Source organism: Heterodontus francisci, chromosome 1, assembly GCF_036365525.1.
Source record: "Heterodontus francisci isolate sHetFra1 chromosome 1, sHetFra1.hap1, whole genome shotgun sequence".
Taxonomy (NCBI): Eukaryota; Metazoa; Chordata; class Chondrichthyes; order Heterodontiformes; family Heterodontidae; genus Heterodontus; species Heterodontus francisci.
The window spans coordinates 168,287,984-168,306,372 of NC_090371.1; the positions used below are offsets into that span (position 1 = coordinate 168,287,984).

The 18,389-nt window shown below is 42.4% G+C and overlaps 1 protein-coding gene and 1 long non-coding RNA gene across 2 annotated transcripts in view; one reads left to right on the forward strand and one right to left on the reverse strand.

Annotated features, from left to right (window-relative positions):
- The window catches only part of LOC137362449 (collagen alpha-1(XXV) chain-like), a 42,526-nt gene extending 30,325 nt beyond the window's left edge, over positions 1-12,201 (forward strand). The window contains exons 8-9 of the mRNA XM_068026863.1: positions 9,810-9,848; positions 11,923-12,201. Of these exons, the coding sequence (XP_067882964.1) occupies positions 9,810-9,848; positions 11,923-11,925 (42 nt within the window). The 3' untranslated portion in view covers positions 11,926-12,201. The remainder of the gene's footprint in view (positions 1-9,809; positions 9,849-11,922) is intronic.
- The window catches only part of LOC137348401 (uncharacterized), a 64,102-nt gene that overhangs the window by 41,533 nt on the left and 4,180 nt on the right, over positions 1-18,389 (reverse strand). The gene's annotated exons all lie outside the window — the stretch shown is intronic.

Sequence of the window (18,389 nt, forward strand, 5' to 3'; positions counted from 1 at the left end):
GTCAGCATAGAAAAATCAGCTGATTGGTGAGTTGCTGGTGAGTCTCTTTTTAAGTAGTAGGTTTATTAGTCTAATAAATAGAGGCATGGCAGGGCAGCTCAGACCTGTAGAGATTGAGATCTCCTGGACGCTTCTCATGTCCTGGACAACCACATGTGCAGAAAGTGTCATAAGCTGCAGCAGCTTGAGATCAGGGTTTCAGAGCTTGAGCAGCAACTGGAATCACTGCGGTATATCTGAGAGGCTTCGAGTTGCGTGGACAGCACATTTATAGATGTGTTTACCCTGCAGCTTAAGAGTATGCAGGCAGAGAGGAAATGGGTGACCGCCAGGGAGTCAAGAAGGAACAGGTAGGTAGTGCAGAAGTTCCCTGAGTGTATTTCAGTCACCAACCAGAATTCAGATCTGAATACTGGTGAGAGTAATGGTTCCTCCGGGGGGTGCAGCCAGAGTCTCGACCACGGCACCATGGCTGGCTCAGCTGTACAGGGGCAGGAGGGAGATTAGGAAAGCAATAGTGATAGGGGATTCTATAGTTAGGGGAACAGACAAACGTTACTGCAGCCACAAACGTGAATCCAGGATGGTTTGTTGCCTCTCCAGGGCCAGGGTCAAGGATGTCATGGAGTGGCTACAGAGCACTCTGGGGTCGGGGGGGGCGAGGGGAGAGGGTAGACGGCGTTAAGCAGCCAGCAGTCATGGTCCATATTGGTACCAACGACATATGTAGAAAGAGGGATGAGGTGCTGCAGGTAGAAGAAAAGAAACTATCAAGCAGCACTCCCAGTACCACATGCAATTGAGTATAGAAATAGGAGGATAGAGCAGATGGATGTATGGCTGGAGAGATGGTGCAGGAGGGAGGGCTCAGTTCCTGGGACATTGGGACCAGTTCTGGGGAAGATGGCACCTGTACAGGCTGGACGGGTGGCACCTGAACAGAGCTGGGATCAGTGTCCCTGCGGGGCGATTTGTAATTGGGGAGGGTTTAAATTAATTTCGCAGGGTTGTGGGAACCAGGAGGTAAATTTAGAGAGGTAAGCCAAGGTGCACAGAGAATTGGGAAAGATAGATAGCACTAGAGTAGGAAATAGTAAGGCATTAGGTGGGGGTCAGTTTATGAAGGAATGTAATAAGGTCTAAATTAGGTTTACTCTGCTTATATAAATGTGTGGAGTGTAGTAAATAAGGTTGGTGAACTGCAGGCGCAGATAGCCATGTGGAAATATAATGTGGCGATAATGGAGAACTGGCTCAAAACAGGGCGGCATGTGGTACTAAATATTCCTGGGTACAAGGTGTTCAGGAAAGATAGGGAAGGAAGGAAATGAGGAGGGGTAACTGTATTGCTTAAGGAGAACATTACAATACTGGAGAGAGAGGATGTCCTAGAGGGGTCAAGGACAGAATCTATTTGGTTAGAGCTAAGAAACAATAGAGATAGCATTACATTGCTGGGGGTATTTCGATAAGCCACCAACTTGTGGGAAGGATAAAGAGGAACAAATTTGCAAGGAAATTACACAGAGGTGCAAGAATTATACAGTAGTTATAATGGGGGACTTCAGTTATCCTAATATAGACTGGGATAGTAATAGTGTAAAAGGCAGAGGGAGGCAAGCGTTTCGAGAGTGTGTTCAGGAGAATTTTCTACATCAGTATGTTTCATGGCCAATGAGGAAGGAGGCATTGCTGAATCTGGTTCTGGCGAATGAGGTGGGACAAATTAATCATGTGACAGTAGGGGAACACTTAGGGGACAGTGACTGTAGCCTCATAAAGTTTAGGTTAGTTATGGAAAAGGACAAGGAGCAATCCAGAGTAAAGATAATTGGGGGGTGGGGGGCAACTTCAATGGAGTGAGAACGGAGCTGGCCCAAGCAAATTGGAATCAAAGATTGGAAGACAAAATTGTAACTGAACAATGGTCGGCATTTAAAGGGGAAATAGCTCAGGTTTTTTTTTATTCATTCATGGGATGTGGGCGTCGCTGGTCAGGCCAGCATTTATTGCTCATCCATAATTGCCCTTGAAAAGGTGGTGGTGAGCTGCCTTCTTGAACCACTGCAGTCCATGTGGGGTAGCTCCACCCACAGTGCTGTTAGGAAGGGAGTTCCAGGATTTTGACCCAGAGACAGTGAAGGAACGGCGATATAGTTCCAAGTCAGGATGGTGTGTGACTTGGAGGGGAACTTGCAGGTGGTGATGTTCCCATGCATTTGCTGCCCTTGTCCTTCTAGTTGGTAGAGGTCGCGAGTTTGGAAGGTGCTGTCAAAGGAGCCTTGGTGCATTGCTGCAGTGCATCTTGTAGATGGTACACACTGCTGCCACTGTGCGTCGGTGGTGGACGGAGTGAATGTTTGTAGATGGGGTGCCAATCAAGCAGGCTACTTTGTCCTGGATGGTGTCGAGCTTCTTGAGTGTTGTTGGAGCTGCACCCATCCAGGCAAGTGGAGAGTATTCCATCACACTCCTGACTTGTGCCTTGTAGATGGTGGACAGGCTTTAGGGAGTCAGGAGGTGAGTTACTTGCCGCAGGATTCCTAGCCTCTGACCTGCTCTTGTAGCCATGGTATTTATATGGCTACTCCAGTTCAGTTTTAGGTCAATGGTAGCCCCTAGGATGTTGACAGTGGGGGATTCAGTGATGGTAATGCCATTGAATGTCATGGGGAGATGGTTAGATTCTCTCTTGTTGGAGATTGTCATTGCCTGGCACTTGTGTGGCACGAATGTTACTTGCCACTTATCAGCCCAACCCTGGATATTGTGCAAGTCTTGCTGCATTTCTACACGGACTGCTTCAGTATCTGATGAGTCAGGAATGGTGCTGAACATTGTGCAATCATCAGCGAACATCCCCACTTCTGACCTTACGATTGAAGGAATGTCATTGATGAAGCAGCTGAAGATGGTTGGGCCTAGGCCACTACCCTGAGGATAGTCAAGGCACCTTCCCACAAGGGGGAAAGGTAGAACAAACAGATCCAGTGGTCCCTGGATGATGAAGGAAATAGAGAGTAAGATGAAGCAGAAAAAGGGTGCATATGACAGATGTCGGGTGGATAATACTATTGAGATCCAGGCTAAATATAAAAAGTAGAGAGGGGAAGTGAAAAAACAAATAAAAGAAGCAAAGAGAGAGCATGAGAAGAGACTCGCAGCTAACATAAAAGGGAATCTAAAAGTCTTCTATAGGCATATAAATAGTGAAAGGGTGGTAAAAGGAGGAGTGGGCTGTTTAGGGATCGCTAGGGGATTTAAACATGGAAGCAGAGGGCATTGCTGAGGTACTAAATGAGTACTTTGCATCTGTTTTTGCCAAGGAAGAAGATGCTGCCCAAGTTATGGTGAAAAATGAAGTAGTTGAGACACTGAATGAGCTAAAAATTTATAGAGGAGATATTAGATAGGCTGGTTGTACTTAAAGTTGATAAGTCATCAGGACCGGACGAGATGCATCCAAGGATACTTAGGGATGTAAGGGGGAAAATTGCAGAGACACTGGCCATAATCTTCCAATCCTCCATAGATACAGATGTTGTGCTAGAGGACTGGAGAAGTGCAAATGTTATGCCCTTGTTCAAAAAAAGGTAATAATAAGCCCAGCAACTACAGGCCAGTTTAACCTCAATGGTGGGAAAGTCTTTAGAAACAATAATTCAGGATAAAATTATCAGTTAGTTGGATAAATGTAGATTAAATAAGGAAAACCAACACAAATTTGTTAAGGGCAAATCGTGTTTAACTAGCTTGCTTGAGTTTTTTGATGAGATCACAGAGACAGTTAATGAGGGTTGATAACGTGCCACGTAATAGGCTTGTCAGCAAAGTTAGAGCTCATGGAATAAAACAGACAGTGGCAGCATAGATACAAAGTTGGCTGAGTGACAGGAAGCAGAGAGTAGTTGTGAACAGCTGTTTTTCGGGCCGGATGAAGGTAAATAGTGTGATTCCTCATGGGTCAGTGTTGGGACCACTGCTTTTCTTGATAAGAATATTAGAACATAAGAAGTAGAAGCAGGAGTAGGCCATTCAGCCCTTCGAGCCCACTCCGCCATTCAAAGAGATCATGACTGATCTTCTACTTCAACATCATTTTCCTACACAATCCCCGTATCCCTTGATGCTTTTAATATGTAGAAATCTATCAGTCTCAGTCTTGCTCAATGACTGAGCCTCCACAGCCCTCTGGGGCAGAGAATTCCAAAAATTCACCAGAAGAAATTCCTCCTCATCTCAGTCCTAAATAGCCTGCCTCTTATCCTGAGACTGTGACCCCTGGTTCTAGACCCCCCAGCCAAGGGAAACATCTGTCCTGCATCTACTCTGCTGAGTCCTGTAGGAATTTTGTATGTTTCAATGAGATCACGCCTCATTCTTCTAAACTCCTGAGAATAAAGGCCCAGTCTATTTAATCTTTCCTCATAGGACAATTCCTCCATTCCAGGAATTAGTTCAGTGAACCTTTGTTGCACTCTCTCTATGGCAAGTATATCTTTCCTTAGCTAATGAGACCAAAACTGCACACAATACTCCAGGTGTAGTCTCACCAAGGCTTTATATAATTGCAGTAAGACATCTTTACTCCTGTACTCAAAACCTCTTGTAATAGAGGCCTTTTTGCTGTACCAGCACGTTAGCTTTCAGTGACTCATGAACAAGGACACCGAAGTTCCTTTGAAGTTCAACATTTCCCAGCCTCTCACCATTTAAGAAATACTCTGTATTTCTGTTTTCCAACCAAAGTGGATAACCTCACATTTTTCCACATTGTATTCCATCTGCCAAATTTTTGCCCACTCACTTCGCCTCTCCAAATCCCTTTGAAGCATCTTTGCATCCTTCTCACAACTCACACTTCCATCTAGTTTTGTGTCATCTGCAAACTTGGAAATATTACATTTAATCGCCACATTCAAATCATTGATATAGATTGTGAATAGCTGGGGCCCAAACTGATCCTTTCAGTACCCCACTAGTCGCAGCCTGCCAACCTGAAAATCATTCATTTATTCCTACTCTCTGTTTTCTGTCCATTAAGCAGTTCTCAGTCCATGCCAGTATATTCCCCTCAATCCCATGTGCTCTAATTTTGTTTACTTAACCTCTTGTGTGGGACCTTGACAAAATCTTTCTGAAAATCGAAACATACAACATCCACCAGTTCCCCCTTATCTATTATACTAGTTACATCCTCAAAAAACTCCAACGGGTTTGTTAAACATGATTTCCCTTTCATCAATCCATGTTGACACTGCCCAATCTTACCATTATTTTCTAAGTGTTCTGTTGTCACATCCTTTATTATAGATTCTAGCATTTTTCCTATGACAGATGTTAGACTAACAGGTCTGTAGTTCCCTGTTTTCTCTCTCCTTCCTTTCTTAAATAGTAGGGTTACAATTGCCACCTTCCAATCTGCAGAAACCATTCTAGAGTCTATAGAATTTTGAAAGATGACCACCAATGCATCCACAATCTCTACAGCCACCTTTTTCAACACTGTGGGATGTAGATCATTAGGTCCATGAAATTTATCTACTTTAAGACTAATTAATTTCTCTAGTACTTTTTTTTACTAATATTAATATCTTGCAGCTCCTCGTTTACACCAGTCTCTTGATTCTCCTTTATTTCTGGGAGGTTTTTAGTATTTTCCTCCGCGAAGGGCTGAATTTTATAAGCCCCCCAACATCAAGGGTCATGGCGGGAGGGCCCGGAAAATCCTTCCGGGCGAGGCCTGACATGGGCCTCGACGCTAGGAAGGCTCCGCCGCATTTTACTGGTGGCGGCAAGGCTTCAGAGTGGCACCCCTGTCGCTTGGCAGCAGAGCCTTCATTTCAATATTTAAATAAATTTAAATGCATACAAAAACACCTACCTTGTCCCAACAGCCGCCCCATACCGATATTCTGGCCGGACACCAGAACTCCCGCGCTTTCAGATCTCCGTTCAGAGGTCCAAGCTGTGACATTGGTGAGGAGGGGAGAGGAGTGAAATTTTCAGGGTGGAGGGGAGCGGGGAAAACTGTTTCTATTGGCTGAGGGGATGATGGGAAGGGGTTGAAGGGCAAAAGTAATGAAATTAATGGAGGAAGTTTGGGTTGGGAAGAAAAGTTTTTTTGATGGGATAAGCCCAAAAATAAAGTGTGTGGTCATTCGGGGGCTGGGAGAGGGGTATCCAGCTTTTATTTTATTTTTTTTATTTCACTGTGAAATGAATATGTCTTTAAAAATTTTAATTCAACTGAAGGGCTTGAAGCTCTTTAAAAATGGTGCCTGCGTGGTGGCACTGGATGTGTTGCCGGGACGACTGCCCACCCCCTCTTCATCATTAGGGACAGGCGTTCCACACCCCTCCATGTTAACGAGCTGCTGTGCAGGTCTTGTGCGTGTGCCGCGCATTTTTTCAAGCTCGCTGCCGACAACGGCGGCAAGCCATTAAAATTCAGCCCGAAGTATTTGTTTAGTTTCTCTGCCACTTCCTTAATACCCGTTATAAATTATGCTGACTCTGCTTGTAATGGACCCACATTTGTTTTAGTTAATCTTTTCCTTTTTACATACCTCTAGAAGCTTTTACAGTCCGTTTTTATGGTTCTTGCTAGTTTACTCTCATATTCTGTTTTCCCTTTCTTACTCTTTTTCTTGGTCCTCCTTTGCAAAATTCTAAAATGCTCCCAATCCTCAGGCTTACTATTTGTTTTTGGCAACTTTATACACCTCTTCCTTTGCTCTAATACAATCCTTGATTTATTTCGTTAGCCACGGTTGGAATACTTTCCTTGCTAGGTTTTTGTGGATTAAAGGAATGTACTTTTGTAGTAAACTATGCATTAGTTCTTTAAATGTTAGCCATTGCCTGTCTACTGTCATACCTTTTAACGTAGTTTCCCAATCCACCATAGCCAATCTGATATATATTAATGACCTAGACTTGGGTGTACAGGGCACAATTTCAAAACCTGCAAATGACACAAAGCTTGGAAGTATTGTCAACTGTGAAGAGAATAGTGTAGAGCATCAAAGGGACAAAGACAGGCTGGTGTAATGGGCGGACAGGCAGTAGATGAAAATTAATGCAGAAAGGTGTGAAATGATTCCTTTTCGTAGGAAGAATGAGGAGAGGCAATATAAATTAAAGGGTACAATTCTTAAGGGGGTGCAGGAACCTGGGGAATGTATGTGCACAAATCAATGAAGGTTGGAGGGCAGGTTGAGAAAGTGGTTAATAAAGCATATGGGATCCTGGACTTATGATAGGAAATTATGATAAACCTGTATAAAACGCTAGTTTGCCCTCAACTGGAGTATTGCATCCAGTACTGGGCACCACATTTTAGAAAAGATGTGAAGGCATTAAGAGGGTGCAGAAAAGATTCATGAGAATGCCAGGGATGAGGAAGTTCAGTTATGTGGGGCTGAATTTTCTTTGGGCTTTAAACTCAGCGGGGTGCCCACATTCAACAGCCGCCGAGGAGCCCCCGTGATATTCTGCGTGGGGGCTCATTTAAAAAGAGGAGGTGGAGCACCGGCCCCTGATGACGTGTGGGGGCAGCCACCGCATCCCCGGCAATGGCATCCGCCACCACTGTGCAGGCGCCAGTGGCATTTTTAAAGGGCTTTAAGCCCTTACAATTAATTTTAATTTATAAAGTCAAAACAACATTGATTTTTATTAAATATAAAAGTAAGTGATCGAGGCCCTTCCCCAATCACCACCCCCCCATAGTCATTTCATTGCCTGAAATGACCATCAATTGATTTTTCAAATACCCGAACTTTCCCCCCCAACCTTCAATCTTTTGCCCTTCAACCCCTTCCCACCATCCCCACATCCAATAAAAATTGTTTTCCCCGCTCCTCCATCCCTCCCACCTTGAGATTTTTATTACGCACCCCTCCCCACCAGGTTCTTGCCTCAGAACTCCGTGTGGAGTTCCGATGGTGCACGAAGGCCGAACGGAGGCCGTAAAATCGGCGTGGGACGACAGGTAAGTTATTTTGCATTTATTTATTGGAAATCTGCATATGGAGATGAAGGGCCCACCGCCAGGTGGCAGGGGGCCACACCAAGGTCCCCCTGCCGTCGGTAATATGCGGCAGGTCCTTCTCGATGTCGCGGCCTCTCCCCGCAGAATTTTACCAGCCCCCGTGCCACGACCCGCAGTGTCGAGGGGCTGGTAAAATTCAACCTGTGGATAGGTTGGAGAAGCTGGGTTTGTTCTGTTTGGAGAAGAGAAGATTAAGAGGAGATTTGCTAGAGGTGTTCAAAATCATGAGGGGTCTGGACAGAGTAGATAGAGAGAAACTGTTTCCATTGGCAAAAGGGTGGAGTAGCAGGGGGCACCGATTTAAGGTGATTGGCAACAGAAGCAACAGTGACATGAGAAAAAACATTTTTACGCAGTGACTGGTTAGGATTTGGAATGCACTGCCTGAGGGTGTGGTGGAGGAAGATTCAATCAAGGCCTTCAAAAGAGAACTGGATAATCAACGAGCAAAAATTTGCAGGGCTCTGGGGAAAAGGTGCAGCAATGGGACTAGGTGAGTTGCTCTTGCAGAGAGCTGGCACAGACATGATGAGCCGAATGGCCTCCTGTGCTGTAACCATTCTATGATTCTATGTTCTTGATGAGAGAGTATTGTATTTCATATATGTGCCTGGAATTTCCATGTGGGTTCTCCAGATTTCTCCATCTTTGCAGGGCTTCCACCAACCTTCTGCCAGTTACAGTGAGAGATTGAGAACTCCATGCAAGTTCTACCCACATGAACTGTAGGTGTTAAAAATAAAGTCTATGTAAAGGCATGAGAATATACAAGCAAATTAGCCTACTGCATTCAGTAAAAATAAACACAGAACATAACCAGAATTACAAAATCATACCTTACCCATGTGATACGTGGGGCTGGACCATAAAATGAGATATGGGTGTATTTTCACAGATTCTACTGATCTAATACTGAACACTTATGATATAAACTGCTTTTTAAAAATTCATTATATAGCTATAGCTAGTTGTCCCTGAGAAGGTGGTGTTTTAGACAGGTGTTAGGGGGTGTGGGTGGTTCCCACTGTTCACTTCTCAACTGACCGTAATCAGGTAAGGACAGGATGAGGCTCAGCTGGGATGTTGACCCTCCCACTATTAAATAGCCTTCCACACTGTCTGGTTTACACATGAAAAATAACAACCCAGGAACTGCCAATGCTGGCAAAACCAACAAAAGTCAGCACATTCAGGAGGGAAGAATATTGGGAAAAGAAAAGAAAAACCTGCTTACAAAAGCTCACAAAAGAAAGTTCCAAAAGTGCAACAAAATTTTCAAGTGTCAGTTTAACAAAATTGAAAACAAACCTACAGCTCCAAACCAATGTTCAAAATTATCAAGAGTAAGGCAATTAAAAACACTCTTTTTCTATGCAAATTTTTCTGTGTATGCATAAGCACTTGGCCTGCTGTTGTGTTTGCAAGAATAGGTGCCAAAAGAGTACCGTTAGAACTACTGTTCCTTGCCAAGTTAGCTACAGAACTGCCATAGATTCATTAGATAACTGAATCAGTCTTTCAGTTTTGTCAACACTGTAATGTGGAAATTGTTGAATAATGTGCTATCGTTGGAACAATTGCTTTTAGATACTGAATCCCTACATTGGTAATTACAGAGTTCATAACATTTTTACTGGCAATGATGGTCAATACTTCGGTTGAATAGATTAGTTGGCAGGAGTGCCTGTCTCTGCTATTGCTTCTTCCTGTCTTTCTGCATACTAGTCAAAGTCTTTGTCTTTGGTTAAAATAGGGCCCAGATGGGTTGCCGATGCCAGGATGTTGGCAGAAGGTAAGAAATGCCTGATTTTTAAAATTATTTAAAGGGAGATAAACTCTGATAACATATATAAGATAGTGAAACATTAACCACAGATAACATATTACAAACATATCCTGGTAATTTGCTTTTTACTTGTCATATTGGGGAAAATTTCACTGTTCGCTATTATGGTGAAAATAGTAAATACTAATTTAGAGATGGGGGCCGGTCAATTCTATTGCCTGGCATAAACAGGGGAAGAGTTACAGCCTGAAAATGCATTGAGACTTTGTGGCTAGATAGCATCCCAAAAACTATCAGAACACGGTGTAGAACTGTTAGTAAAGACCGGGAAATTCCTCAAAGCTCCTTCTACACTGCCGCATAACACCAGCAAAGGGGGAGCAGTTTCAAATAATTTCCTGGCCAAAGTATGAATATAGTTATTCAAACTTCAGGTAGAGAAATCACCAGGATTGAGGGATACGGGGGCAATCTGACTATTTTCCAAGTTTCTTTGAAATGGTAATTTGTGCAACTGTGGCTTCCCTCTTCAGCAAAGGAGACAGTGATAAGCCAAGAAATTATAGGCCAATTAGTGTTGCCTCAGTTATTCATTGTCACAATTTTTTAGTGTTTTTATGCAAGATGGTTCCATGTCAATGGTCACTCCTGCAATTGGACATCACATCCCCTGCTATCCAGAGCGCACAGATTCTGCCCAACGATCACATCAGAGAACCCTTACTCTGTACACAAGCTACACCCTCCCATCCAGCCAATTCCTGTTTTCTATTTCTTATGACATGTGCTCCCACATGAATCCTTTTTCCTTTCTAGAATGCAGAGTAAAATAGCACACTACCCCAAGGTGAAGCACAAACTTAGCACCAATGGCTGTTTTTTTATGTAAAATACATCAATAAGCAGTGTATAAATTTTCATAGAGTGGATATATAAACTGCTCCACTAGCAGAGGGAATGAACTGCAACAACAGTTGGGCGGCACAGTGGCACAGAGGGTGGCACAGTGGCGCAGTGGTTAGCACTGCAGCCTCACAGCTCCAGCGACCCGGGTTCAATTCTGGGTACTGCCTGTGTGGAGTTTGCAAGTTCTCCCTGTGTCTGCGTGGGTTTTCTCCGGGTGCTCCGGTTTCCTCCCACAGCCAAAAGACTTGCAGGTTGATAGGTAAATTGGTCATTATAAATTGCTCCCAGTCTAGGTAGGTGGTAGGGGAATATAGGGACAGGTGAGGATGTGGTAGGAATATGGAATTAGTGTAGGATTAGTATAAATGGGTGGTTAATGGTTGGCACAGACTCGGTGGGCTGAAGGGCCTGTTTCAGTGCTGTATCTCTAAATCAAATCAAAATCAAATCAAATCAAACAAAAACAGGAACTTGCATTTATATAGTGTCTTTAAAGTAGCAAAACATCCCAAAGTGTTTTGTGGGAGTGTAATAAGACTAAAATTGACACCAAGCCAAAGAAGGAAATATTAGGAGGTGTAACTAAAATTTTGGTCAAAGTAAGGGTTTTAAGGACTGCTCTTTAAAGGAGAAGGGAATTAGAGAGGTGGAGAATTTTAGAGAGGGAATTCCAGAGCTTACAGGCCTAGGCACCTGAAGGCAGTGATGGGGTGAAAGGGGTGGTGGCGATACACAAGGGGCCAGAATTGGAAGAATGCAAAGTTTCTGGAGGGTTGTAGGGCTGGCAGAGGATAGATAGGGACAGGTGAAACCATTGAGAGATTTGAACTAGAGAATAAGAATTTTAAAATTGAGGCATTGGTGGGTCACTTACTATATAATCATCCTCTAAATGCAAAACACTCCAGTTAGAAGCAGCTCAGCCTAATTGCTGGCAGAATATGACCCCTGTAAAGTGGCAGCCATGTTTGTACGGCGTGCGACTGGAATTAAAAACATGAGTGACTGGTTGGGAACCAAGTGATGTAGCTGTCGCCATATCGCTGGTTTTACTAGGAACCCTTTTTGTTCACTGCCCTCAAAGTATGTGTTGGTCAACAGGATTGGATAATTTGTTATTACTAATCTTCTAATATGTGTTTTACTTAATGCTTGTGTGTCTTTTTTTTTGCAGTGATGAGTCTAACACGAAAGCATGAAGTTTGTATATAATGCTCCATATTTTGTATTTATATAGTTGTAACAGTTTAAAAAAAGTCAAGAACATGTTCACACATAGTTGCTTCTACTTCTTTATAGTAAGAAGTTACATATCATACATTGACTGATAGAACAGTTCAGTCAGCGACTCATAGTGTTAAAAAGAAACAATGTAGGAATGTTGTTCGCGTGAGCTCCCTGTGAGCTGTCTCAGTTTGTGTATTTTGCATGGACAAGTGCCATTGATGCATATCTGGACCAAGTTCTGTCATGTAGTTGTGACCAAATAGACTAAAGCAGATGAATACTGTGGAGTCTCCTCAGCTGCTGCCATTGCAAATAACTGGCCTTTGCTTACAACCTCCATCTAAAGTTCCATCACTGATTTTCTGCTGTCGTGTCTGTTCTAAAGAGAAGTGCATGAAGTGTTTGACAAGTGCTAGATGTGTGACCACTTCACAATTTCAAACACTAATGTCTTGTGCAACCAGACCTATGGCCTAGGCCTCTGAACTTTCTTTTTCTTTCCTCATCTAAAGGGAGGAAACCCCTGGCTCATTGCTAGAAAGAAATAAAAGAAATGCAGAGGAAAAGGGGTTTTGAATTTGCAAAAAAAAGCGGCCTAAACTTCTGTTGTTCAACATCCAGTTTTGTGGGTCAAGTAACCACGACAACATAAGTATTTTTTTTTGTTTTCTGCGTGCCAACTCCAGTGGATGGCAAAGTGTTGGAGTTCACAATTCGGTGCTCCAAGGGCCAGTCCTTGGTTAACACGTAGGCTGTGAGCACTGACTGCTTTCATTGTATGGCTAAAGTGTGGAACATATTTCATTCAGAGGATTTGAAAGATCAAGGTGGTTTTGAAGATTCCACATGGGAACAAGGAACTTTTCCTTAAGGTGCAGAAAGGTGTTAATCCTGAATGAGAAGAAAAGGAAAGAGCCTTTGACTGAGATTGGGCACTGGCACCCAAACATCATTCACCCCAAATGGGAATTACAAACTGACTCCAATGGATAATCTGGAGGTGAATTTGAATGAGAGGATTAATATCAAACGTCGAAGGCATCTTGTAAAACACTTTGTTGCTGTTACAAACAGTGGAGAGATGCTGAAGGTATTGTGCATGACACTTAGAAAGACTCCAGCATGAAAGAGTAAGGGTGTTTGGACTTGTATTGAAAGGCTCTCAGAAGCATCTGACCCAGAAGCTTTAATTTAATGCATCAGCGCACAAAAACCTTTTGTGCCTCAACTACTCGCTGTGGATTCACTACTTTATACATTCGTCTTTCATAATGTAAATGCAAGTGCCCAGTATTATATATAGAAAAAGTATAAAAGTTTCCATTTGAGGCATTTTATGATAATCTGTTGTCAGCTATTAATTATTATAGTGTGTTCTATATTTTACCGTCTTTTGCTGTCAGTTGCTGTGAACATAACAGTTTTTCTGATTCAATACAGATCTTCCTGCAGTTTTTTTACTGAGTCCCTCTTGCACTGACTCTGCAACTGCAGGCAGTTTTACTTTTGTGGCACCTTGCTTTTTGCTTTCTTTTTTTTTTGCAAGCCTACTGATTAATGCTTCACTCCACCCCATACTGCGTTTGGAGTGTTTATACTTTGATGGTTCTAACATAAACAGTATCCCACATGGTTGCCAGTGGGCTGGATTTGCATTAGATAATCTGGGTGTTTGAGTAGTCTGGAAGTTCTAAAATGGAAGCCAGACACCCAAAGCCTTCATTTTTTAAAAATGCCCTTTATTTTCTCTTCACTTCTACATTTTATGAGGTTGGAAGTTCCAAAGCTCGTATTTCATTCCTTGTGTGTTCATCTTTAAACATGTGTTAATCAAGTTAATTATAACCTGTATAAACATAGCACACAGGAATATAAGAGTGTGTTAACCATTTGTACAGAAACTTCATGGATCAGATTTTGTACTCTATAATGCAGAAGGATTAGTTATTAAGGTTTTCATTATCAGTAAAGAAAGCATCAAAGCTGCATGTCCTGCCCTTTATTCTGTCCCCTGTTCAATTTTGGACTTGGCAAAAGATGACAGCGGTAAATGTCACAGGTGTTAATACCAACTATAAACAGCTTCTCCTGCGGAAATAGTATATTTTAAAAAAAGCTTCCTTTAACAAGTCTGCACAAGGTTGAATTTAGCGAGCTCATTTCAAAACTTGTATTCATTATTATAATATTTTCTTTCATCCGCTGTAATTCACGAGAGCTTTTAGTATTAACCTAGAATTATATCATATACAAGCTAAAATATTTTTTCAATAATATAAATTGTTACTGCAGACTCAATTAGTAATTCATTATAATATAATGAAAAGTGAGTATGTAAATGAAATCAAAGGTTATCAATAATATTACATTACAATCATAATTTCATATGTACAACAACAGTGGATCACTATAGTTGTGGTTCCAGCCAATGGTCCATGCTTTGTGGATTATGTGTAGATGGCACGATTGCAGATGTAATATTACCCTAATGTCACCAGTAGATACTGCAACTGCAATACTTGATCATCAATTGTAGTATCACTGAAATGGGTATCAATTCTACTAATTTTATTTGAGAGATGCTCCTTTCATAATCCCATACTGCACAGCACAGGTACTGTATAAATAGAATGCACCACAAGAGACTGATTTATACAGGTGCACCACTCATCTAACTCACAGATGTATCCTGATGTGTTTTGCATTTAGCACTTGACATAACCACTCCCTAATGAATATAATCAGTGTATTGATCCAACTGCCCTTTGCTCCTCCCCCTATCCTGCTAAACATTGGCATTTTGTCTTCATCCTAGTTCTTTTATCCATTTTTTAAAAAATGCTATTGAATAATGTGTTTTTATGTTTATTCCAACAAAAGGATAGAGGCCTCTCAGCCTACTACATTGTAGCATCTACTTTGCTTTAATGTGATGTAGGCAAAAAATGAGGCAACTGTACATTTTTTTAATGCTAAGACCAAGTCCTTAATTGTTGCCAACATCACAATGCTGCTTTAGTTGCGTATGGTTTATCTTTTGATATACGCTGAGCATAAATTATGTATCTTTTATTGTGTAAAATATCAGTTACATTTTATTTTCTAACTTTAACCATTCCGCATGTTCCTGAAGGTGTATTGTTGTAAAATGCACAGTTATGACAGTGGTTCATCAAACCAGCATTTTTTAAGTGTCAAATGAAGGGAATATTTTATTCAAGCTTTCTTGTTTTAAATATATATATTTGGATGTTGTCCAGTTCAAAGCCTCAAATGCATGATTGAACTGCAGTTAATTAATATTATTATGTGTTTCAGGTTTTTCTGAACTAAATGCACATCACACTGCTCAGTCACTGAGCTTACATTTCAAACTACTTAGCTCAGAAAAAAAATGCTTGAAATGTTTCTCATGCAAATTTTTTGTTTTGTTTTGGTTTTGCTTTTATTTAAATTCTAGTGCATGGAATTATTTTGCTGCCTGTGTACTCACTGCAGAATGGTGTGAATTTACCAGAAAAGTGTTACAAGTCAGACTTTGGTACAGTTTCCTTTCACTGGTGATGGCCGAGTTGTTCCAGTGTGATTTTTGTGGAACATCCCTCTCGGTTGCAATAGCATTTGGCATAACAGTAAACTTAAAAATCCAACAGGAAGCACTGGCTTCTATGTCTTGTCCTTGCACAATAATGCATGCAGTTCTCTTTTTATGTGCCAACTCAAGCAAGGCAGGATCATAAAATTTTAAATCTCTGAGGTCAAAAAAGTCATGCATAGTTTGTTGTCTTGTGGGATTTAGAGGAATCCGTCTTCTATTGTGTTATCCTTGCTTTTCACTTTTCTGATTTCTATTGAGCATTCCCCAGTTTGAATTGAGTAGTTCCCCAGTGGCCGATTTCATAGAGTCATAGAATAGTACAGCACAGAAGGTGGCCATTCGGCTCATCAACTCTGTTAAAGCAGTAAAACTATTCCATCTTTTTACTCTGAAGATGTTACTTTGTACTCTGAGAAGTGCCATTATAGATGTCACTCTGTATGCCATTTGATTTGATACAATTTTAGACTGAAGTATCAACTTTATTGATTCAAAACTAAAGTAACCCCACTTTTCGTCATTCTGTATGATAGTAGCCTCCTGTTAAAACAATGAGATTATTGTGACTGCCCGAATGGTCAGGTTGGATGTAATTACTGCTGAGTGTACCATCAAACCAAAGGCATAGTACTGGGGTGGCAGTTATATGATTGATCCAAATTCATAAATTCAGAACACTCTCCTAAAGATCTGCACAGCGTACAGAGAGATCACATCCCCAAACACTTCCTGCTCCTTTTTGCTTTTTGAACCTGTGCTGGAAATTATTGTCAATAATTGTTTATGAAAACTATACACTAAGGACATTAAATGATAAATATTAATTGCAACACACTTCATAATGTAATCAATTTCTTGGTTCAGTGAAGAGTGCAGGAGGGCATGCCAGGAGCAGCACCAGGCATACCTAAAAATGAGGTGTCGGCCTGGTGAAGCTACAACACAGGACTACTTGCATGCCAAACAGCAGAAGCAGAGTGCAATAGATAGGGCTAAGCGATCCCACAACCAATGGATCAGATCTAAGCTCTGCAGTCTTGCCACATCCTGTTGTAAAGGGTGGTAGACAATTAAACAACTGACAGGGAGAAGAGGCTCCACAAATATCTTCAATGATGGGGGGAGCCCAGCACATCAGTGCAAAAGACAAGGCTGAAGAATTTGCATCCATCTTCAGGCAGAAGTGCCGAGTGAATGATCCATCTCAGTCTCCGCCTGAAGTCCCCAGCATCACAGATGCCAGTCTTCAGCCAATCCGATTCGCTCCACGTGATATCAAGAAATAGCTGAAGGCACAGGATACTGCAAAGGCTATGGGCCCTGACAACATGCCAGCAATAGTACTGAAGACTTGTGCTCCAGTACTAACCGCACCCTTAGCCAGGCTGCTCTAGTATAGGTACAACACTAGCAGCCACATGGCAATGTGGAAAATTGTCCAGGTATGTCCTGCGCTCAAAAAGCAGGACAAATCCAACCCAGCCAGTTACTGTCCTATCAGTCTACTCTCGATCATCAGCAAAGTAATGGAAGGGATCATCGAGAGAGCTGTCAAGCGACATTTACTCAGCAATAACCTGCTCATTGAAGCTCAGTTTGGGTTCCACCAGGGCCACTCAGCTCCTGATCTCATCACAGCCTTGGTCCAAACATGGACAAAAGAGTTGAATTCCAGAGGTGAGGTGAGAATGACTGCCCTTGACATCAAGGTAGCATTTGGCTGAATATGGCATCAAGGAGCCTCAGCAAAACTGGAATCAATGGGAATCAGGGGGAAAACTCCCCGCCAGTTGGAGTCATGCCTGGCACAAAGGAAGATGGTTGTGATTGTTGGAGGTCATTCATCTCAGTCCCAGGACATCACTGCAGGAGTTCCTCAGGGTAGTGTCCTAGTCCCAACCATCTTCAGCTGCTTCATCAATGACCTTCCTTCCATCATAAGGTCAAAAGTGGAGATGTTCGCCGATGATTGCACAATGTTCAGCATCATTCGCGACTCCTCAGATACTGAAGCAGCCATGTCCATATGCAGCAAGACCTGGACAACATCCAGGCTTGGACTGATTAGTAGTAATAACATTTGTGCCACACAAGTGCCAGGCAATGACCACCTCAAGCAAAAGAGAATCTAACCATCTTCCCATGACATTCAATGGCATTACCATCGCTGAATCTCCCACTATCAACTTCCTGGGTGTTACCATCGACCAGAAACTGAACTGGAGTAGCCACATAAATGCAGTGGCTACAAGAGCAGGTCAGAGGCTGGGAATTCTGCAGCGAGTAACTCCTGTCTCCCCAATGCCTGTCCACCATCTACAAGGTACAAGTCAAGAGTGTGATGAAATACTCTCCATTTGTTTGGATGTGTGCAGCTCCAACAATACTCAAGAAGCTCGACACCATCCAGGACAAAGCAGCCTGCTTGGTTGGCACCCCATCCACCACCCTCAACATTCACTCCTTCCACCACCGATGCGTAGTGGCAGCAGTGTGTACCATCTACAAGATGCACTGCAGCAACTCACCAAGGCTTCTTCAACAGCACCTTCCAAACCTGTGACCTCTACCACCTAGAAGGACAAGGACTGAAGATGCGTGAGAACACCACCACCTTTAAGTTCCTCTCCAAGCTACACACCATCCTGACTTGGAACTATATCATCGTTCCTTCGCTGTCGCTGGGTCAAAATCCTGGAACTCTCTTTCTAACAGCACTGTGGGTGTACCTACACTCCAAGGACTGCAGTGGTTCAAGAAGGCAGCTCACCACCACCTTCTTAAGGGCAATTAGGGATGGGTAATGAATGCTGGCC